Below are 24509 nucleotides of genomic sequence, written 5' to 3' on the forward strand. Positions count from 1 at the left end.
ATTGCTTCGTTAGGTTATATACTTCATATTGTACACAAATCTTTACTTTAAGTGGATCTACCGCCAAACTGCCCACAAACAATCATAAGAAATAAAAAATAGCCGTAAAATAGCCAAAAGTACAAGAAAATTACATAGAAATTTGCCAAAAACAAAGCCTAACAAACAACAACAATGAAAACAAGAAAACCAAACAATAGAGTAACATGAAAAATACAAAGCAAGAAGAAGCTCACATATAATGCAACTAAATAAGTGCATCTATGTAGTTGTTTTTTTCTTCCAAAGCCCTAGATGTAAACATTACTAAAAATTAGTGTTTGTTAAGATTTTTTAAAAATTAATCAGTTTATTTTTTAAAATCAGCAGTGTCAGTGTGGCTTCTACGTGTCCATGTTTGTTTTTTAGGATGACGTCGCCAGACTTAGAGCAAGTGATTGGATAGACAGTGAGATTAATGCATGTAATGAAATCAGTGGTGAAGACTTGGCCTCCTTCCTCTTGGCACAAGACTGTGTGCTCATGATGTCGTATCGCTACTTTATGGGTTAGCTGCACCTCTGGGAGAGACAAAAAAGTGACCACAAGGAGACACAAAAGGATAACAAAGAGACACCAAATGACCACAAAGAGACATAAAACGATCACAAAGAGACACAAAGTGACCACAAGGAGACAAAAAGTCACCACAAGGAGACACAAAATATTCACAAAGAGACACCAAATGACCACAAGGAGACACAAAATAATCATAGAGACACAAAGTGACCACAAGGAGACACAAAATAACCAAAAAGTGACACAAAATGACCACAAGGAGACACAAAATGACCAAAAAGTGACACAAAGTGACCACAAGGGGACACAAAATAACCATAAAGAAACACAAAATGACCACAAGGAGACACAAATTCACCACAATGAGACACAAAATAATCACAAAGAGACACCAAATGACCACAAGGAGACACAAAATAATCATAGAGACACAAAGTGACCACAAGGAGACACAAAATGACCAAAAAGTGACACAAAATGACCACAAGGAGACACAAAATGACCACAAGGAGACACAAAGTCACCACAAGGAGACACAAAGTCACCACAAGGAGACACAAAATAATCACAAAGAGACACAAAGTGACCATAAGGAGACACAAAATGAACAAAAAGTGACACAAAATGGTGTGTGTGTGTGTGTGTGTGTGTGTGTGTGTGTGTTTGCCTCAGTTTACAGTAACTAACAGACAAAGTGATGTTCACACATCTATAATTTCTATTTCAGTGTCTCACTTTCTCCACCTCGTCGGCAGCTCTCCCCTCTTCCTCCTTCCTGTTCAGAGGTTACGGCTCCTGATTGTTTAATCTCATCACGGGGGATTGGTGACATCAGGTCCAATCCTGTGCCGACCTCTCCCAAAAGCCTGCAGCGAGGGATCAGCTGGGATGAAGAGCAGTGGGACGGCACGGATCAGTCAGTGTAAAGAAGCGACCGGACTGCAGGGAGACATACAGTCGATGAGCTCTTAGGAGCCAACACTTTTTTCTCATTTTTGGGGATCCCACCATTCAAAAGGTAAAGACTGATGATTGAGAGAACTGTCTGTGCTGGATTTACATGTATTTTGTCTCAAGGGAGTATTTTTGAAACTGAAATACTTGAAGAAACCACAGGTTGAAGCATGAAAATACACTCACCTTCAGGCATTTGTTGTGACGTTTCTGATCTTGTTTCTTCCTACAGTCAGGATGGCTCGGGACATGTCAGATAAAGAAATCCTGAAAATGGAGTTGGAACAGTTAAAGAAGGAAGTCAACACACCTAGGACAGCAGTAAGTAAAATACCTCTTTTTCAAAATACAGACAAAATCTTTTCTTGCCGTCAACTGTAAAAAAAATATGTCTGATATTATCTTTCATGTTTTGTTTTTTTTATTTGCATTTTAAGAAATAATAGGATGTAGTAATACTGGAATTAAAAATCATAAAAGAAAAAACAGAAAGCTAAACTAACACAAAAATATTAATGTAGAAATAAAACCCAGAGACAAACAAAATAAAAATAATTTTTAAAACAATAATAGTAGTAGTAGTAAGTGGTAAATATGATTGCATATGAAATAATTTAATTTGTCAGTATTATCTTTAATTTTAGCTGCAAAACATGGAAAATATTAATGCAAGACGAATGCCTGATGAATTTGGATAGAACAGAAGATAATTTGTCATTTATTGTCATTTTTTGCATGAAAAAGGCAGACATTTGTCCTCTTTCCATCTGCCATCTGCTTAAAAAATAAAGCATGAAAGTTAAAAATTTCAGGACAAATCTGTTTGTTATACTTAACATTTGTTTCCATCTTTCCTCTCCTCAACAGGTGGCTGCAAACTGTGCAGATACTGTTGCTTTTGTTGAGGGACTGATGCCAAGTGATCCGCTGATTAAGGGCGTTCCAGATGACAAGAACCCCTACAAGGGAGACAAGGGAGGCTGCATAGTAACATAGCACACAGACCTGCAGGGAACAGTTTTTTATGTGACCGGTTACATTGCTGGAGCATCCTTTTAGAAGTCTTGTGGATAAAATGTACAGTAGTAAGAAGATGTGTAATGGTGTTGCTTACCAGGAGAGAGACCCTTTCCATCACCGGATTACTGTATGTACCTGTTGATATGAAAATGTTTCTTTATTAATTTGTAATTAAATGCAAATAGCTGTTCAAAGCTTTGACCTGACCTGCATTTCTCACTTTTATTGCTCTCTTATTGCACTTTCATCCCATTATATCACAGTGGTTAATGTAAGACAGGCTCGACTGGATAGTGTTTGATGCGTAAATCAGCGCAAGTCAACATGACACTGACCTGTGCTGCCGTAGAAAGCAGGGCAAAGTCACAGGAGTTGTGCAGCTCCTTCTTAGTCTAACTCTTAATAGGATTTCTCCGTGGCGGCACAGTAGGTCACACTGTTGACACAGAGCTGCTTCCTGTATCCAAGTCTTTAAGCTTATTCCAGCAGCTTCATCCCGGCTTCCAGTTCCAGCTCTCCATCCAATTAGCGTCATTTTCAATCTGGGCAACAACAAATACACATTTGTTCACTCGACATTAGCAACACAACCACAACTATGAATATAGCTTTTGTTTTCTTAATTTATAAGATTGTAAAAATGCATATAGAAACACAATTCATGCTACATTAAACCTTTTTCTCAGTCCAATGACCTAACAACTCTGCACAAGTGAATCCCAGAATACAGTTTAGATCATATGAAGAATCTTGGTGATATTTCACTTGTCATAACACAAGAGCTAAACATGACCTCTAAACCTTTAAACGCCACGCTTCAATAAAAAGACAAATGATTGTAGCACTGGCGTTAGTGATACTGCTTCAAATATGGAAAATCTCTTTTCTGAGATTCAAGAGAAAAGCAAAACAGTTTACGTCGTAAATGGATACTCTCTAATTTTTATACATTAAATCTTTTAAAAGATCTTTAAAAGTACCATTGCATACAGTATGTGCATATGCTGTTTAGCAAAACACACCTGAAACTCCAATTACACTGTTGAAAATTTAGTTGCATTGTGGGTAATGTAGGTTGAAGGTTTTGACAAGGTAGCAGACTCTTTAAAAAAAAAAGATCCCCATGAATATCACTTATTCCGTTTCACCAAATTTGGTCTTTTTTGTCAAAAGGAGCTCTAAACGATATTAAAATCGATGATTCAGAGGTGGTCTGCACACTGCTTTCAGCACAGAGGTGGCTGAGCTGGCAGTTAGCGGCTAATGGTGCTAACAGCCGTCCAATCCAATCACAAATGTCTTAAATTTATAATACAGAGGTGAAGAACTGCATCATCACACGTCTGTGAGTTTGCTGTGATTCCCGTTGTCACCGGCTTCAGATTAAATCTATTGCTTAAAGTGAACTGAATTAGTGTGTAACTTGAGTACAAATGTCCATGCCAGGAATGCAGTAAAAAAAAAAAAGTTATTGCATAGATTACATGAGTTGCAGATTTATGTATTTTTACTTATCATCCTCCTTCAGGAGAAAAATATTGTGGTAGGCAGGAAAATTTCTTTAAAAAGTCTTTGAAAAAAATCTCGTCCTTTAAGCTTCAGGACACCAACTGAACCTGAAATGATAAAACTTGTGTACGCTCAGCTGCACTGTTATAAAGACATAAACTAAGGTGACTTGACTATAATGTAGCCTTTATCTTAATTGTTTTATCAGATAAAAGCACTTGTGGATTTATGTAATCTGTGTTTCCAGTGAACTCTTTGGGCACGACTGAAGAATCAAAGAAAGAACAGGAGAGAAACAAAATGTGCCGTAACATTTAGATCTTAAGTGATATAAATTTTAAACTTCTTGAGATCTAAACCATTGACTTCCAAATATTATGCATATTTATTTCTTGATATAAAAGTGCATCTCTTGTAGAAACATTTCTTTAAAGACAAGTGAAATATAGAAACATGTTTTATATTTTCTTTTGTTTGCAACAAATGATCTTTTGTCTGAATGAAACATGATTGTTATCCGCGTACTATCATCGCAGGAAACTTTCAACACTTTATCTTTATTGCTCGTCATAACACGTATAGCGTTACATGTCAAACTGCCCCTCTTCTTCAGACCTTTGGCACTCAGCCTGATAAAAGGAGCCACACGAGGAGAGCAGTGTTCAGAATAAATCTTACACCTCTGCCGAGACGGTGACTTGATTGTCTCCAGGATGTGGCTCCTAATTTTCTTGGTCTGGTTGGTTATCTGGGCCGGTGGAACGTACTGGTACCTGTTTGGGAAGCCGAGTCCGTTCTCCCTGGAGTCAGTGAGACCCCCCGGACCTCGAGAGTTTGATCAGAAGAAGCGGGACAAAGTCATAAAGCAAGGTAACATTAATGCAGTCAAAAGATGCATATTGGCGATGTGATTAAAGCTTCGATAAAGAAGTAAACGTTCTACCAGTTAAGCCTGATTAGCTCACATAATTTAACAAGATACAATATATTCAGTAATTACAGAATTAAATTATATTTAAGTTTGGATTTTACAGTAAACTCCCAGAAAGACTGCACACTTAAAATGTTAAATGCAATAACATATTTAACTCTTTTTATTGAACTGGATAGATAACAAATTATATAACAAAAATATACTTACATGTTGAAACAATGGGCCACCAGGCAAGTATCTACCAAAAAGGAAAAAAAAATTAATTATTTAACAAAGTTTAATTGACTTGTCATAGTTGAGTAGCAGAAAAACAAATACATTATGACATTTTTATGAATTGGCTTAATATGTAGTAATAAAACACTGTATATAACTCAGAAAAAGTTAACCTACAATAGGTCAAAGTAGGCAAGAAAACATATATCAAAAAGGACACTATACATACAGCTGGTTCACAGTACAACTGCTGAGGTGTGCTGATGCAGCTATCTCATTGACCTGTTTGTTGTGTCGTAACTCAGAGTTTAGATTAGACCTAAATTAGCAGAAGTTCAGTCATTCGTTTTCACCTGTGGGCTTTATCTTAATTAGATTACAGACCGGGAGATTGTGCTCTCACTCTAATCTACTGTTTATTGCCCAGAGGAGAACACAGATACAAAACATGCAAGAATTAGATCAGGTGCCATGTGTTTATGACAGGAGAGGCGTGCAGTGCAACCTTCAGACTGTATTATGCAACAAAAGTCTGGGATAACATCTACAGTGCATCTTCATTTAAACGGTCTGAGATAAACACATTGTGTCATGTTACCTTGTTAGCATCATGTTACCTTGTTAACTCTGCATGTTTCTGTCCAGGTTTCAGCCTTGACAAAGTGCCCCAGAACCTGGATGTTATTGTCATTGGGAGCGGTATCGGTGGGCTGGCGGCTGGAGCCACACTGGCCAAAGCAGGGAAGAGAGTCCTGGTGCTGGAGCAACATGACCAGGCGGGAGGCTGCTGCCACACCTACATAGAGAAGGGCTTTGAGTTTGATGTCGGTAAGAGGACATGGATTTATATATATATTATATATATATATATATATATATATATATGTGCACATATGCATATGTGTTAACAGCCAACAGTGTACCAGGGAGTGTATGTATTAAAATTTTCATGACTGTTCATAAAAATGGATCTCCCATAGCCTAAAATGACATCTCCAGAAACCAACAGTCGAAAATCCAAACATGAAATAAGTTCACTGTCACATGTGATAAGGAGAGGCAGGAAATCTTTACAATTTAGATGCTGGAACCAGATATTTTTAATGTTTTGGCTGAAAAATGACTGATTATCAAAAAAATGGCAATTAATTTTCTATCGATCGACTACTTGATTTGACAGTTTCAGCTCTAGCTGAGACACTGCAAAGAAAAATACCGCAAACGTACTTTCTTCCTTTTAAACAGTTAAGACAAGCTTCTGAGGCAATAACTTTAAACTTTGTATATATATCTCTTAACTATTTCGAGAAGTATTTTGGGAATAGAAACATTTTTGAGGCAGCACCTGCAGGTGATAAAGAAACTGACGGCACGATGACTTTGGGTTTGCCACTCAGCCAAGAATCTAAATACTCACACTTAACAGTCTTTATGAAACACTTTTGTTCATTTATGCTTTTTAGAGAAAAGATAAATCTGATATATAGTGATTTTTTGTATAATAAGACCTAAAAAGAAACAACAGTGCGCATGGGTACTTAGAATGGATGTTGTGAAGATGGTTTATATCACTGGTATGACTTAAAAAACCACAATGCTTTTGTTTTCTACTCTGTCCTCTGCAGGGCTTCACTACATCGGTCAGGTCCATGAGAACAGTCTGTTGCGCATCGCCTTCGACCAGCTCTCAGAGGGCCAGCTGGAGTTCCAGGAGCTGAATCAGCACTTTGACACCATCCAGATTGGCCTCGGCGATGAGAAACGAGAGTACACCATCTTCTCCGGTAAAACTGAGATGAAAGCTCATCTGATGAAGCAATTCCCCGATGACACAGAGGCCATCGAGAAATTCTTCAAAATCATGAAGGTACTGTTGGCTAGTGGACACACATCTCAGTGTGTCGTCTGCCGAATGAATCTCAAACTTCTTCTGTGTTACAACAGATCTCAGCGAAGAAGACTCACTACCTGGCCACTCTAAAGCTGATCCCGCAGTGGGTGTCTTTATTCCTGCTGAAGTCGGGACTCGCAAATCTCGTCACCCCGGTCTTCCGCCTCTCTGGCACGTGTGCAACAGACCTGGTGAACACTCTGACCAGCAACAAGGACCTCCACGTCATCTTTTCCTATCTGTTCTATGGTAGGTCCTCCAAAATATCAAGAGACCAAAAGTAAGACAGTGACAATAATTATTCTCTATACTCGAGATTTAAAATGATTTAAATGTGATTATATGAACAACTTAAAAGATATAGTTTATGATGCTAAACAGTAGCTGCTGTTTATTAAGTATTTGACATAGACAAAGAAAACCAGAAAACTTCTGATGCAATAATCTCGTCTTGTTGCTCACAGATTCTGCATACACATGCAGATATCTGTTGAAATTACATCTAAATTAACATTGAACATTATAGAACTGGAAGCATTTTTTACAAAATCTCCAATTTAAGTAGCCTCGTGGTGTGGTGGCTGCAAACTTTTATTTTAGGGGGACTCAATTAAATTAAATCAAATAATTAATCATACTTAATATTTCCTTGTGAATACTTTGCAGGCAGGCGGACACGTGGGTCGGTATAATCCCTGGTTATTCCCTGAAATGCATATTTTTAGGGGGATTTTTGGTTTCGAAAAGTAAAACACAGTTAGTGGGACTGACGTAATAGGTTTCTATTCCCTAAAAAGGTGACAATATGGTTTTGAAACAATGTAATAATTAATCTTTTGCTCTGTGTCAGGCGTACCTCCAAGGGACTCCAGTATTCTGATCAACGCGCTCCTGATTCATCACTACAAACGTGGAGCCTACTACCCTAAAGGCGGCGCCAGTGAGATCGCCTTCCACATCATCCGCACCATTCAGAAACACGGAGGAAACTGCCTGGTCAGAGCGCCCGTCTCCGAGATCCTGGTTAACGACAAAGGAGCAGCTTATGGTGAGACATTTTTTCAGCTATTTTTTTTCCATGTTTATTAAAAGGCAACATCAGCTTCAGGCAACCGACCAAAACCGTCCTCTGTGTGCCGTGTGACAGGTGTGAAAGTGAGGAAAGGTCAAGAGGAAGTGGAGGTTCGTGCACCTGTGGTTGTGTCAAACTGTGGCATCTTCACCACCTTCCAGAAACTTCTTCCTCCTGAGATTCGAGTCAAGACAGGTGAGCAACAAATCCCGCTTGCCTAAATGGGTGCATTCTGAAATATAATGCTTTTTATTGTGAAAATGAGGATGATGTTTGACTGTAAAACCTCCTCGTGCTGTAGATATCCAGGACAGGCTGAACATGATGAAACACGGCAGAGGATCATTCCTGGTCTTCTCTGGTTTTGATGGAACTGAAGAGGAGTTGGGTCTCGAATCCACCAACTTCTGGCTGTTTAAAAACAATGACATGGACAAGTCGTAAGTATGCAGAGGCCTGATCGCACTGACGTTTAATCAGCACATGGAGGCGCTCTTGTATAAGAAGTAGTACTGCAATAATGGAGTCATAAGGTATTAACAAATATAAATTACTTTAAAGACCTTATTTAAAAAAAAAAACTCTTTAATTGAAATTTAAGACCAAACTAACAATAGAAAGACACACCAAAAGTGAAAACATACTGCAGTCAAAATTAACAGTAAGGTAAAATGACTGCTCAGCATGTGCGATTCCCCCTCCTCACCCCCCATTTTCCCAAAGTTGAAGAGTGCAGTTTGCTTCATAAGTGCTTCAGGTACAAGCGTTAACCACCACAAGTAATCATTCTTTTCAAGCCGATGAACTTACATCGATAACTAATGAGCAGGCTGGCTAGCATGGACAAAGTTTAACGATGGAGACTCACTGAATAAATGCGAAGATGGCGCGAAAATAAAGGCAATGCAAACATACAGGTATTAAGTCGAAGTCTGTTCCCCCTTCAAATAGTCTTTTTCTATTAAAATTGTGTTTCCAGTAGTGTCAGCACCAGTAATTCTCAATGAATCACTTTCAGTCACATTTTAGACCGTCCCAAGACTATTTAATACCCTTTTAAAGACCTTTTTTAAGTAAATGTGCATTTAAGATATGATCAGACTTTTTAAGGACCTGCGGCCACCCTGCATAAATTCACAATGAAGGCCTGCTTCCAGGAACATGAACACATTTATCACTTTTATTCTGAAATTTAAAAAAAACAACTTTAGTAGCTAAAGATTTATGGACTCTAAAGTTCAAAGAAATATACTATATTATTCATGTTTGTGGCTTATTTAATCTCCAAGTTAGTTCCCTTTATCGTCCTCTAGATGGAGTACACGATCAGTCAGGTCACAGCTGCAGGATTTAAATACCAAACTCATGATTTCTTTCATGTGAAGCCCCACAGCTGATAAACTCAGCCCAGACTGCTCTGAATGTCGGATGATCTGAACTTGTCAATTTCATGTTTTGTTTTAGGATGGATGACTTCTTTGCAATGAGCAAAGAAGAAGCTCCAGACAATATTCCCATGATGTTCATCACAATGCCGTCTGCCAAAGACCCAGAAGCCAAAATAAGACACCCGGGTACAAACATCCCCAACTTTTACGAATGATTATACTAACATAAAGCTCTGTTCACAAGACATTATGTCCTAAAATCAGTGATAAAGAGACATAATCTAATAATCTAATAATTTCAGAGATGTTCTGCGCACAGATTAGGTGTGATGTGTTGTGTGTTTTGTGTCACAGGTAAATCCTGCATGACGATACTGACGATGGTGAAGTACGAATGGTTTGAGGAATGGAAGGACACTACAGTGCGCAAAAGGGGCGATGAATACCACAACTACAAAATGAGATTTGCAAAGAACCTCTTCAACTGGGCCTGTACTCTGTTCCCTAAAATAAAAGACAAGGTACGATCTGTCATGCATGCACGCGAACACTTGTCTTTGCATGTGCTTGAAAATGATCCATTTTATGTCCATCAACTTTTATCTAAGATATTTTAGGGCTGGGTATCAGTATGTGATATCTATAATGTATTGACCAAAATAACCAAGTACGTAGTCGTATCGAAACAGTAGAACAATAACAGTACTTAAAAGGGTGCCCTAAGGTAGTAGACAATTATATTTCATGCTTTTTCAGACCTTTTCATTTTTAGACAAATTATTTATGTAATCATAAAGGAAAGTAGCATATATGTGGCCCTGTGCAGAAGTAGGTTTTATGTAGAAATATGGTTATTAGTGTGAGCTGGGAATAATTTACATTTTGCAAACAAGCAATTGCGAGTCTAAAGTGAAAAGACAGTAAAAATGTGTCAGAAATGTGAAGCTCGATTAATTTTGACAAAAAGACATTAAAAGATTAATCAGTTAAATATATAAAATGTTTGTGGAAATTAAGACCTCACAAATTAAAATTCTGGACTATTTATTTTCTTCCTAATATTTCTTAAACTGAATTGGAGACATTTTAAAAGGTTTTTAAGGACCTGCAGGAACCCTGTTGATACTTTTTGTACCTAGAACAGGGAAATGACTTCTTGTACATTTTCTACCCAATCATCACAAACGTTATTCAATTTAATGCAACGTGTGATTGTCGACCACCGTGCATTTGATGGATTTCATAATTCAGCGTGCTGAGATGCCACCAAAACATTTGAAAGTACCGCTATATGTGTCAACTGGTGGCATTTTACATAACTGAACGCTTTGATTTACTTGACTGGTATCAAATGAAGTACTCTATTGGTAATAGTATCACTTTTAGGGTACTAGTATCGCAGTTATTATAAATGATACCCAGCCGTAAGATGTGTTGACTGCTCTGTTATATCTGTATGTCTTGTTTTCCAGCTGGTTTTCCAGGATGTGGCGACCCCACTGACCAACATGCACTACCTGGGCGCCCAGCGTGGAGCCATGTACTCCGCTGAGCACAATCTGGACCGCTTCCACGCCGAGACTGTGGCCAGGAACAGGTGCAACACTCCTGTCAAAAACCTCTACATTTCAGGTATGAACAGTTCCAGTTTGAGGCTTTTAGGCTAAAACTGTTGCATGCACAGTCAGTTCTTTGGGTTTTGTGGCTGAGTGAAGTTTTACAGGCATAGAAATGTCTCAACAAGCCCTGAAGTTGATTCAGTTCGGGTGGGCTTTGAAACATGAGAGATTCTCTGCAGTGTAATTTTTTTCAGACCAAACTAACCTTTTTTTTAGTTTTCTGGTTCAGTGAAAATACTTAAAAATAAGTATAAGAAAGTCACACGTGTTTCTTTTTTCAGGCCAAGACGTGTTCAGCTGCGGGATAGCAGGCGCTCTGCATGGTGGACTCCTCTGTGCCTCCACAGTGTTGGATCACATCGTCTACATTGACTTGCTCCTCCTCAAGAAGAAGCTGAAGAAGAGGAAAGCCAGAGAGTTGGCTCAGCTGGCAAAGAAACTGCAGTGAGAGCGCTCTCTCTACTTCCCCTGCAGGACAATAATGAAACTGCACAAAAATGACCCCTGACTGTCGTGGGAAGCTTAAAGGAATACATCATCACCAAGTCCTAGATCTGTGCTTTATAACTAATATTATAAAGCCTACACATACTAATGACAATGCAGAATAATCACATGTTTTGTAGTGGATCATTCAGTCTGGTGATCTATGCAACTGGTAAAATAAAGTACACAGACTGCTGGTTTAAAAGTCTGTTTTTGATATTTTGCATGTTTAGCTGGTTGCAACAAGTTCTCATTTTGCTTTAGAGGTTGTTGCGTGTGATGACTGAACGTAAACACAATATGATAAAGAGTTCACATGGAGCACTGGAATCATCTACCAGGGGTTTAGATGTGATTTTAGCTACAGTTATTAATATTAATTAAAGACAAAGGCGACAAAATGGGACGACAAAGAGGACAAAGCATCTCCTTTACTACACTGCAGTAATTTTGTATATAGATGTCGGGAGTTCGAGATGCTTTGATGCTTTATGGCAGTTTCACTGGTTTGTCTGAAGACTGTAACTACAAGTAACCACAGAGTGTTTAAATACTTATAACACACATTTTCTTGACTTACATGAACTGTATCTAAATGACATATTCATAATATAATGACCTGCTGTAACTGCATCATTTCATGGTAAATTCTGTATTAATAGTGTATGTAAAATTATTTTGCTTTTTTGACAAAAAAAATGAAATATTTCAATAAGTGTAAAATAACAGCGAATGGTTAATCAGTGTAAAATCCATGATATGAACTGCTTTGCTTTTTATTAATTTCAACTCCTGCTTTTGTGCTCTGTCTTGATTGTAGTTTCTTTTTTTAAATATAATTTAACTGTCACAGCTTGGTTTATTTTTGCATTTTGCAGAATGCTTTTTTGCTACACGTTTAATAATTTTGATGAAACAAACTACAAAATTTACACTGTCTGTCCAACAACACTTGATCGTCCAGTGATGTAATTTAAATAGTTGCATACTTCCAAATTGTCTTCCCAAACTCTCCTATAGGTGGTAAGAGCAGGTTCACAGATTTTAATAAAATCATTAGGAAAATCCAGGGGCGTAATTTACGGGTGGGGGGATACAAGGGACATGACCTGTTTTGGACCCCTCCCTTTTTTACGGTTCATAAAGTGACATTATACATAGATTTTTAAAAAGTAGTAGTAAAAAAAAAAGAGTTGATGCCTTACAAGGAATTCATGTCTGCTAATGATCTAAGACAAGGTTTTAAGTAGAAGATGATAAAAAAAAGGTACATTTTCTGAAAAAATGTCCACTAAGTTCTAGTGGATGTAAAGTTTCCATTAAAGTATGATGAGCATTTTATTTTAGCGAATAGGGCGTGTGTGTTTAATTTTGAAAGTATAGACTCCAAAGTGGTTTTATTCTTTTTCAGTATCAATATACTGATCACTTTTGTCCATTTCTGCTGTATTTTGCTTTGTAAAATAATTTTGTAATAACCATCAAAGGGGACATATTAAAATCATGAAAAAATATGGTCATGTTTTGTTCCACCACGCATAAGGATACCATAAAAAAAACGTTTTGAGAATTTATCTCTGTGCATCCCCCACTTTTAAAAATCATTATAAAAACACTATCAGCCAGAAGCATAAATGTGTATTTTTTAATCAGATAATTAAATCAAATATTGCTATAAACAAATCATTAATATATCCAGAATGATCCCTAGCATCAGGCGTGATGGGTTAATTATTTATATATCACTTACTGGTGAAGTGGGACTGAAAATCCCTTCTGGTTTCTTGGTTCCCACCTATGTTGTTCTGACCTGACTTATAACCCCGCTGATGTTTGGGTAACTGCTGAAATCAAACGTACGGGGGGAAACCTCAGACTTCCTGCACTAAGTGAACATTTCCTCAGTAAACGGTGGGCATATTGGCTGACAAACTGTGGCCTGCAGGAGACGACCGGGGGGATCCGAGGAGATGAATGCCCCTTCTGTCCAGCCTGCCGGTGGGATGCCAGTACCTCTCCGGCTCTGCTAACCTCCATCCCTCTGCTGTACGAACCTGCGGAAAGCTGTCCCCGCTGCTGCAGAGCTCTGATGCTGATGCCATTTTACTTTCAATACAAGTGAATAAAAAAAAGGCAAAACTAAAGCAAGTGCAAAGAGCGAGGCAAAATGGTAGGGAGAGAAGTTAATTATATTGACTTTTCCTGGCTGGGAGCTCAGTAGGCCATAACGTATAATTACTGTGGCATGATAAAGTGCAGAGCTTCACCAGAAATAAACATCTACAGAAACTCTTACTTTTCTATGCTGTCGTCTGACTGACTCACGGCGCTATAAAAAAACAGCAACCTGCCTTCTGAGCCCTGAAACAAAGTAAACCCAATTTTTTTTAAAGAAATGTTGGTTAGTTAGTTGACTACTTTGGTCCAGATTAAAATATCTCAACAACTTTTCGATAGATTGTCATGAAATTTCGTGCAATCATTCTTGGTCCCGAGAGGATGAATCCCACCAAAACTGGTGAGCCTTTGATTATCCGTTAGTGCTCCTATGAGGTGAACATTTTTATTAATTTATTTCCAATTATTTGGTTTTTAAGTAATTTTTAAGAGGATATTTGTGAGAACAATGTTTGTGTTGAAAGTTTAGGTTTTGAAAAACCTCCAACAACATAAAAATCCTCCTGGATTTTGCTGTTTTCTGTGATTGTTGCTTTCACCACAGTTTTTTTCTGAATTAAAAGTCATGAATGTTGCATCTTCATAGGTGCTTTTTTGCAATGAAATTGCAGGCGCAAGTCAAAATTGCAAAAATAATCGTGATGCTGTCTGAGATTCAGAGATTTTTATTATAACTGTTCAGTGTGTCCACAGAGACTCTTTAAAATCCCTAATAACACAATCTAACACAAAACAATGTTATCTCACCACTACTCATCACACTGTGTCGCTGCAGCAGCAGACTCGAAAACACAGAAAAAGAGAGCGAGAGGCTGTGAGCAGCTCTACGATGAAATTCGATGTTTATGTTTTGAATGGTCAAATTTCCAGTGAAGTTGTGGTGACTGAACAAAATGCAAGGACATGCAGAATTCACAGGGATTCGGTGAATTTGCATTAATTGTTTTGGTCGCAAACATAGCGATATCCTTCATATAAACTTGACTTCATGATTATTATTAATTAGCCATCTAGTCTGCCGTTTTAAACATGAACAGATTGTTGTTGGGGATAATTTTAGGTTCCCATGTTGTAAATGCATTAAACAGCTTGTCGCTGATCTGAAAACCATTACTTTTATAGCCATCTATTATTATCTCAAAGACGACCTTCCTGCCAGACTAGAGCTTGTATTACAGACCTGTTTTTTTTTAAGGTTATTTGTTTTGATTGATTACGATATTGGCATTTGTTGTGTTTTTTGGTATGATAATGTTGCTTAGTCACCTGGACTCTTGCATCTTTGCTATTTTTAAAAATGTCTTAGAAATTATTAAGGTGTTACCCTTATTTATTCCAAGAAAAATATGATTTATTTTGGTTTGTAAGGGACTAGAGTCACAATTGCCTCCTTCACGCTGTACTAATGTGTCATAGAAATTCCTCCTCAGTGTAGTTTGTCACTTGTTTCAACCTCAACCTCGCTGAACGTTACAAAAAGTTTTTCTGTGTAATTGCAGAAAGTAAGTCAAGAGAAAATGAAGAGGAATCGTGACTTCTCATTTCAGTAAGAAGGACATTCGGTATTTAACTTTAGCTTTAAGTAAGTGAAAGTGGGCAGATCTAAGGAGGAGGAATTTAAGTTTTTCTTGACCAGCACAAGCACCACCTCAACCCCCTTTCCTCTTTTCTTCCTCTAGCAGGCGGCTCCCACATGTTTAGACACGCTCTTACATCAGGAGAGGCCCAGAGGGTCGAATCTCAAAAACAGCAGTCCACTCTTTCCACTGTCGCTTTCCACTCTGTCCGACACTCTCCATCCAGCAGATGCACCCTTTCAAAGGAAATAAATGAACTTCTTCTTAAACTTAAAACGTCTTTAATTTTAACCGTTAAGTTACAAACACTGTAGCAACAGGATTGGCTCGGGGAGCTTTCGTGTTGCTAGGCCCTCGTCTCTGTGTTTCAGCCAGCTTTCTTTCTTTTCCAGATGTTGAAGCTCCTCCCCGCTGGCCTGCCGCAGCCTCCCACAGCTTGAACCCAGCCAACAACCACAGCTGCTACCAATCTGAACGCTGTCCTAAGAAACTTTCAGACGACCCAGATGAGAGGAAGAGCCAGTCTGAGGACAGCACCTCGGATCAGACTGCGCTTTCAGGCGTGAGCAGGTGATAAAAAGCAACACAGGTTGTTTTAAAGGGTCACCCCTTCTCAGCTAACATGTTTTAGTACAGTATGATGCCCTCGATAGATGAAAACTTTTCATTTTGATGGAGTTTAAAAGCCAAATGTACAAATGCATCTTTAAACAGGAAAGCAAATAAAACACATTTCCTAATGTCTGTTTCTGTGGATGAAACCGAATCACACTGAAGCTGTTTTCCTGCTCTGCATCGATCACAGACGTCTTCTCCGGTGTTGGCTAAAAGCTGCTGCTTGAGGCCAAACTTTCTGTTGAGCTAAATGGAAAAATCCACGGAAAATGGCATCTTCCCCAATTCTCCCCTCTGCCTGAAGAGTCTCTCTACAATCTGAAACCCTACTGGCCCCACATGTCCACACACTTAAAGGGACAGTTCACCCAGTTCCTGTGGATTTTATATCACAGCAGAAAATAAGTTCTGCGGTAAACAAACTTTCATGATACTTACATGTTTTGTTCAGGAAGGTAATCTTCACAAATGCAGTCGCCAGAGGTAAAAGGCTATTGCTAGGCTAATGAGGATGTAAATTGTCGCAAATTGTCTTTTTTAAGACACATAAAAGCTTCAAAGTTCGCAAGTGGGATAATTTCTGGTGTATTTTAATGTTGTGGAAGAACTTTTTTCAGGCTTCTAACTAAAAACACATTGACTTTGAGTCGAGGGAACCAGAGGTGCTAAAATGCTAAAACAGATTCTCTATAAAGCTCCATAAAACTGAGGGAAGCTGCACATTCAGGTGACAGTTCTCTGTAGGTTTGTCACTACGAGTGACTTCCTCATTTTATATTGTCATCTAATAAATTATTACAAAAAAACTTAATTTCAATGCACCCAAATTTAAAAAAGATGAGATCATCAACATACTAGCTAGCTTCTGGGTTTACAAAACCCTCAACCGGGGGAAGTTGGTAATTTAAGTCTCACTTTTGCAGTTCTTATTTGGGGATCAGAACTGAGCAGTAAATGCAAACAGCACTTCTAACAAGAGCCACTTTCCACAACGTTTCAACACATCTACATCTACACTGAAGAACCTAATTAACGCTCTTAATCACTACTTCTTCTTCTCAGCCTACAGACTGAAGTAAGGCAGGAATGTATCTTGGCAAGCCTCTATTTTCCCTTTTCAGCTGTTTGTAATATTCCTGCAAGGCTGCACTGCACATTTGATTGTAAATTATGCTGCATGTTGGCGTTTGGATGAGAGAGAGAGAGACAGAAAGTGAGGAGGCAGGAAAACAGAGGCCCAGCGAAAGGAGAACCACGGAGCTCCATGTCTCCTCATATGAGTCATAGACAGTATTCACTCGGTCTGCTTCTGCGATCAAGCTCCTGCTCCATCGCAAAGTTCATACAGAAAGTTTACTCCACCTCTGCACCTGGCAGCAACAAACAGTTGACCTTTGACATCCACGTCACCTTTACACACCCCAACAACAACATGAAGGTTCAACCTAAGCATTTCTGTGCTTTTATTTAAAGTGGGAACAACTGGGAGGGAGACATTGTTTCAGAGAAAACAAAAGTAATCACCACCTGCCTAACCGCAAAACCACAACAGTCTATTATGTGATCATAGTTTACAGAGTTAAGATAGGAATCTCTGGCTCCAGTCCAGCAACGTTAGACGCTTGTCAGGTTGAGGATAAAGAATTTAGGAATTATACACAGATTTTCACACAAGAGATGTCGAGAAATGTCCTTAAAGAAGACAGAACATCAAACTAATATGAATGATCCTGTTTAAATCAAAGAGTTAATCTCTTTGCTGTTTAACACCCATCTGCACTATGTGACTGCAGCTCCTCCTTCCAGCGGATGCTTCGGACATGATCCGAAGTCTCACGTTTCACCCTCCACAACATTAACCCTCATCAGCAATGCATCCGCATTCGTCATCGCTGCTCCGTCTGCGCTGTGTTTACATGGCGAGCCAGCTTGTGATGAGGCTGAATGCTGGAGACCGTGTGCACTAGAGGGGGCTCTTCTGTGGGTGTGAGCTCAGCCAACCCTCATAAGGAGATGACTCCTCAACACATGGTTTAAATACAGATGATGTACTGAAGAGTTTATGTGGCCTTTTTCTTTATCCGAATCGAGGCTCAAAGGAACGAAGGTGTTAAATGCTGACGTGATTTTAAAGCAGTTGGGACACCCTTGTGATTTTGGGCTGTGTAAATAAACTCAACTTAATGAGCAGAAGAAGACTGAACTTTCATAGCAAAGATGCACCAAAAAAACATTTTCGGGTTCAGGTTTTAGGATTGAGCTTTAACTTAATATGACATACACTCGTATCGCTCTGCACACAAAATATGCTTTTTAAAATCAAGCTTTATTATTTATTATATATTATTTTCTACTTTTACTGAAGTCGTTTTTTAACCAACATCAGTCCTAATCATAAATATCAAATATTCATTAATTTTCAGAATTTTAACACTTTAAATGCCAGGTTTTTTTCATGATGCCAGGGTTATGTTTTTAGATTTAAAAACCCCACAAAAATTGAAATTATTTTCAATACACTACATGCAAAGTAAATCTTTTTTTTATTACTGATTAGCAGCAACATCAATTGTGACAGTGCGCATAGCATGTATTTTCTCCATATACAAAATATGGTAAAAAATTACATCATCAGGTAGAAAATAGTAAAAATTATAAATTTGCCCAGACATAATACACTGCATGTTTTTATTTTTGATGGCTGTGGGATCAAAAATTGCAGTTTGAATGGGCTTAAATGTCGCATTTTTTGCACTCAGCATTATGAATGTAACAGTTTTGTTTACACAGTTCATTTTCGACTTATTGTAGGAGCTGAGCTGGAAATTCCAAGATTAAACAAAAATACACAATCTTGCCAAAATGTTTTTTATATGCATGAACACAGCCAGATTTATCAAAAAAGTAGGGATGAAAACTGATTAAAATGCACCCAACAGTCCCTAAGGGTTAATACTTTTATGCAACAAAAATTCATTCACGATGCATTTTCCTCATATTTGTCAACTGTTCGGGACTTGTTCAGAGCCCAGTTTTACCACACACTTTTGCAGTTTGCTGAGACGTGCGCAGGTCTTGATCTTCACACACCAACTGTTTACTTTTCCGCTTAGCACAGATACGAGAAACAGTCAGCCAGAAGCCGGCATACTGAGTTCCTTTATGGAGTTTTCAACCTTGTTAACACGTCTATATGGTGTTTTGTAACTGCTAAAAGACATATCATGAGGGAAATAAGCAGTCAACGCCATGGCTGACCATTTACGCCTGCCGGGGTTTCAAACATCAGAAACCCAAGGAACCAGTTCAATCAACTTGTGGTGTGGGGATTTACACCATTAGCAAAGTCTTATGATAAAACAAGGGGTATCAGTCAAGCAAACACTGGTCTGTGACATTTGTCCATGGTCAAAAATGGTCCATTCAGACCCTCTCTGACAAACCAGGAAATATTGATCATATTACTGCTGTGCAAAAAGCAAATGCATGTATCATCTTTATATAAGACGCTGCATTTCCGATGATATTTTCTGTTTGGAGGTGAAAAGGTTGTGATCAGATAACCACACTGTGATGTCCACTCCACATCCAAAGACTACTATTTCTCGACCCAATGTTTTCAAAACCTGAAAAGATGTTTGTGCCATTTTATGTATATAGAAATGTAAATTACATTCCTTGTTCATAGTTTTAAGCCTGTGGCGTTTATAAGACTAAAAAGTCTTACACATGGATGAAGCAGCCTTTGAGGCTTTATGCCAGAAAGTCAGGTGACACAATATAAAGAGCGACATATTACAGACAGAAAGTCATGGTGGATGTATATAATAAAAGCACGGGGCTTTCCTCCAGGAAACCAGAATTTAAGTCCTGTTTGGGTCAACCAGGTTTATTTGGTTGTATTAACATTGCATTTGGACATTGTTGGGACACTCACGGAAGATGACCAGCTGTTTTGGATCTCTTTTTGAACCACATCAGATGTCTCTAATGTACGCTCAAACAACAGCCATTCAAGATCTCAAAGAATGCTGGGAGAGGAGAAGCAGGTGTCGCTACTTTTTGGTATTTTCAGCTTGTCAGAGATGGTGATCGGGAACAAGGTTTATCTAATGTTTGACAACAAATTATTAGCTGTTTGATAATGTAGTCATCTGATGGATCATGTGATCTAACGGTATGTTTTTTAATGTTGTTGAGAGTAATGAGCTGAGTCAAAAATGACAGGTACACTGGAGCTGCAGGTGAGCAGCTGAGGGATGGGTGGAGATAGAGGCAAAGACTCATTTGCATATTCATGGATATTACATAATAAATGAGGCAAAGATGTAGAGTTACATTTAAGCCATTTTAAGGCATGAAGGGATTTTTCTTATTTAAAAAAGGACTTTTGATGAAACAGAAATATGTTTTCAGGGGTTTAATCATTGCCAGGAGAGGGACTTGAAAAATGTGTCCACATGTCAAAATGTTCTGAAAACTGCATAAACTTCCATCTCTGCAACTTATATCTAACAAGACACATCTCCCGTGACTGTAAATTTTACTACTTCAGAATAACTGGACTACTATAGATTAAGTTTGTCAAGCTAGAAAGAATCAGGTGCATAATGATATTATGCACCTTTAATATTTTATGTTACTTTTATTGCTATACATATATATTTACATATTATATATTTACATATATATGTTTTTATTGTTGTCTTGGTCTGAGTACTGATTTGATTTGTAGCATTTGTCTCCTCTTAGTCCTGTCTTTGTTTTGTTCACTAAATTGACTTTCTGTCTTTTTTAACTGTCCTATTTAAAAAAAATCTATAAACAGATTGTTCCAAAAAAAAAAAGATAACTGGACTACTATCACTAGTGTTGCATTCAAAAATAGTGTTGCTGCGAGTGCCATTTCCTCTGAGGTAAAAAAGACAAACACATGGGCACATTTTAGGATGTCATCTGTTGCGTCTCAGCTCCGGTCTCCGGCTGACTGACACTAATCCCTCCGTCCTGACCTCCTGTGTGAGAGCTCTTCCAATGGGAGGGGCTGTTTATTTTGGCTCTCCACACAGTCCCCCCCACAGCTGAGGACAAGGCCTCATAGCATGCTGATCCCAGGGGGGTCGTACCTACGTGTTTTTGCTTCAGCACTGAGGCTGGGTTGGCAGGATGACCTCACAGTTTTAGACGACATCTAAAAAATTCCAGGTGGAAAATATCTGGTACTACTGTGCACTAATTACTCCTGATAATAAAACCTTTTTTCTGCTTTATATACATTATGTCCTGCTGTCATTACTTCAAACATACTGTAAGGTAAAGATAAAAGATGAGAGGTTTTTGCTGCTAACGAGAGTCGTGATTCATCTTCTCCCAACTCAAATGTTTGGTCTGCCAGCAGGCTGAGTGTGATTAAACTACTCCAGTGAAAATGTGGCACCACAGACAAAGACATCACTGAGACCACAATGAGAGACTCCACCTTTAACCTCCTGATCACAGTCTTTCCTACAAAAACAGCTGCAGATCTAAGCTTTTTTTTATGTCCTTCATGCCAGTGAGCGCCTGCGTTTGTGCACACATTTAGCATATCACATTTTATAACTTTTCAGCATTTTTTGGGGGGGACTCCTGAGTTGTGGGTGTCACATTTGGAATATTAAAAGTGTATTTTGCAGAATCGTATTATAGAGACTGTATAGTGGGGAGTACAGTGGAGGTGTGCTGGTGGATATACGTAGCTACAGGTCATATAAATGAGACAGCCTACTTGTTATGACTTGTACTGCCCTGAAGGCACTGGAGCAACAAACTGAGATTATAGGAACCACTTTCTCTCTGTCTTTGCACACACACACACACACACACACACACACACACACACACACACACACACACACACACACACACACCAAACAAACAATGATGCTTATCTTTGCACAACTGACTAAAAAAGGTGTGAGAGGAATTTATGAATGATAATGAAATGAGATGAAAGTGAAAGTTCATTCATTAACAAAAACAGTCGCAACTCAAGGTTGACTTACTTGGAAAACTCTACTGATGAATAAATTGAAAGCTCCAGAAAAAGCTATAAAGTTGACTGTGAGTTAGTGATTATTTTGTCACAAATATTTTGATCTTTATGTTAAATAAAACTACAGAATAAAACAGTAGACATTGTGTATTATCAGTAAAAGTAATTTAAAATGTCATCCTCACTCTAGATAATCCGAATAAATAAATGTAATTTAAAGATATATGAATACCTTTGTGTATACGCAGTATTTTCATGTTAAAGCTTGCCAGAACGGACCAAATCCAAGCTACTTTTTTATCCATGCATTCCTTTGATGATCTTATGCTGTGTAGAGTAAAATATACAGTGTTTTCTGTAGAAGAGTAAAGGTGTAAAGTTGCACAAAATAGAATAACGAAATGGTAAAGTATGCGTTGGGTACTTCGAAATGCTATTTAAAGGAGATGTATGCAACATTCAGAGCATGATTATGATTCGAGTCTAGGGAGGGATTGTCTGCACACAGCTCTCAACATTGAGGCGGCTGAGCCGGCAGCTAGCAGCTAACAGAGCCAAATCCATAAACAGCTCTAACAACGGCAACAGTGCTGATAGAGCTAACGGTGTTACCTGGGGGAGATTTAGAGTGTGATTGCTACACTTTCCTAACAATGCCGTCCTGAGATCGTCAGTAATCGCTGTACGAGTGCAGTGCAGAGTGGCAACTATTAGCTAGCCAGCTGATACACACACACAGACTTACATGCACAAACGTGCACAAAGCTGGACCGTCTACCACAACAAAAAACAGAGGAGCTCGGACTACGACAAATACAGAGGGAGTGACTTTATTCTCTGCTCAGGACGCCATCACACCTCTATATCTTTACAGAGAACATAGTAGCTCTTTGCTATATTAATACTCTTAATTTTACATAATTTTACTCTTATGAGTAAAATACACTTTGTTACATGCTAACTAACAAACTATTTCATGTCTTTCATGTTAGAAAATGCACAGACTTTAAACTGAATTTATAAAATGTTGATAGCTACACGGACACAAAATTGGGCTTAGTCGAGGACAAAATAATCTGCCTTGATAGTTAAATATTGTTGTTACAGGTTGTTTGAATTACTGGCCAGAAATCAAAAAAACTGTAGTCCTCCACTGTGTTAATTCTGCTCTTCGACTGTCTCAAGTTTTTTGAAAAGGTATTTGTGAATGTTTACAATGCTGCACGCTTTTCCATCTGTAAGTAAAGTTTGTGAAAAGTTAAAACAGCTGTCTTGGCATCATAGCTCACTGAGTAAATCTTAAATGTAAATATGTTTGTTTTTAACAGACTGAGTGAATATGTCATTAGCATGGCAGATATTTGCCATAAGAAAACTTCTAAAGGACTTAAGCAGAATGCATAGGCCAACATATAGACTGTGGTCTACCCAAAAAACCCTTCAGTCCTCGAGGCTGACTGTTTCAGGCCTGTTTTCATTTTTTCCCCTTAAGGTTTTGTTTCCGAAGCTGAAGTCACAGTGCAGAGCTGAGCTTAATGCAGCCAGCAGTACAGTGTTAAGTGATTCCAGATGCTTAAAGAATCAAACTCATGTGCCAGGACAGAACAAAAAGATGTTCCTCTTTCCACCATTTATCCAACTTCTTCTCTGTTCTCATCCTTTGTTTCCAAATGAAGAAACTTCGAGAATGTTACCTGTATTTTTGGAAACATTTGGGCATAAAATATAAAAAAACAGCCTTTTCTCAAGCTGTGATATCAGATTTCATTCGTAAGGAGGAAAACGTTTGGAAAATTTGGAACAAAAGTAATCCTGGTTGAAGTGGGAGGAGAATCTCAGAACCTTTTCTTAAACTTTACAGCTGTGAAATAGACAATAAAAACTTCATCACATGACACAAAAACTACACCGACAACCTAACCAACCAAAGCTGCATCCACGTTCATCAACACAAACAACCTCCACAAATTTGGCAGCCCAGAGACAAATTATATGACTTCACGCTGCTGCAGTCGTCTCAGTACGAACAAACAGTCCTGTGGGCCGGCAGGGAGAGGCTGGGTGGGACCGGGCTGGTTTAGCGGGTGGGAGAAGGGAGGAGTCGGACACAAGGTCTGCACTCCTACCTCGTGAACTCTCAAAGAGGACGCCCCGGGGTGGCTACTCTTTTAACTGGGTGCTTTTCTCCCTCCCACTAGTATGAGATGTTTAAGGGGAAGCGGGTGGGGGGAGTGAAATAAAGAACTTCAGCAATGCGCAAGACAGGTAGAGACAGGACAGAAATTAAAGAGAAAGAGAGAGAGAGGGGAAGTGACAGCAAAATGTGTTAAGAGGTAGAGATGTGGCACATATAAAGAAAGAAAAAATAATAAAAAAGCAGAAACACTCAAATTTTGAGCTACTTTGTGCCATTTTGGGGGGCAAATCTTGCTGCAAGGTGAGAGTAAAAAGAGTGAGC

At 38.5% G+C, this 24509-nt stretch overlaps 2 protein-coding genes and 1 long non-coding RNA gene across 3 annotated transcripts; 2 read left to right on the plus strand and 1 right to left on the minus strand.

Moving 5' to 3' along the window:
• The first annotated feature begins 1419 nt into the window (after nucleotides 1-1419).
• Nucleotides 1420-2738, plus strand: gngt2b (guanine nucleotide binding protein (G protein), gamma transducing activity polypeptide 2b). The gene is made up of 3 exons (XM_088070312.1): nucleotides 1420-1576; nucleotides 1745-1833; nucleotides 2380-2738. The coding sequence occupies exons 2-3, from the start codon at nucleotides 1750-1752 to the stop codon at nucleotides 2506-2508; spliced, it is 213 nt and encodes a 70-aa protein (XP_087926438.1). The 5' UTR covers nucleotides 1420-1576; nucleotides 1745-1749; the 3' UTR covers nucleotides 2509-2738.
• LOC148186291 (uncharacterized) lies at nucleotides 2583-8041 on the minus strand. The gene is made up of 5 exons (XR_015775043.1): nucleotides 7939-8041; nucleotides 5809-5987; nucleotides 5183-5213; nucleotides 4815-4866; nucleotides 2583-3074 (listed from the first exon to the last, which is right to left on the minus strand). It is a non-coding gene; the product is annotated as an uncharacterized LOC148186291 (long non-coding RNA).
• LOC121959380 (inactive all-trans-retinol 13,14-reductase) lies at nucleotides 4682-12499 on the plus strand. Its single transcript, XM_042508667.2, has 11 exons — nucleotides 4682-4911; nucleotides 5837-6019; nucleotides 6817-7058; nucleotides 7136-7331; nucleotides 7933-8130; nucleotides 8230-8349; nucleotides 8456-8594; nucleotides 9619-9728; nucleotides 9897-10063; nucleotides 11015-11174; nucleotides 11443-12499. The coding sequence occupies exons 1-11, from the start codon at nucleotides 4755-4757 to the stop codon at nucleotides 11607-11609; spliced, it is 1839 nt and encodes a 612-aa protein (XP_042364601.1). The 5' UTR covers nucleotides 4682-4754; the 3' UTR covers nucleotides 11610-12499.
• The last annotated feature ends 12010 nt before the right edge of the window (nucleotides 12500-24509 follow it).

Source organism: Plectropomus leopardus, chromosome 19 (genome assembly GCF_026936395.1).
Source record: "Plectropomus leopardus strain MGB_pleo_1.0 chromosome 19, ASM2693639v1, whole genome shotgun sequence".
In the NCBI taxonomy this organism is placed as follows: domain Eukaryota; kingdom Metazoa; phylum Chordata; class Actinopteri; order Perciformes; family Serranidae; genus Plectropomus; species Plectropomus leopardus.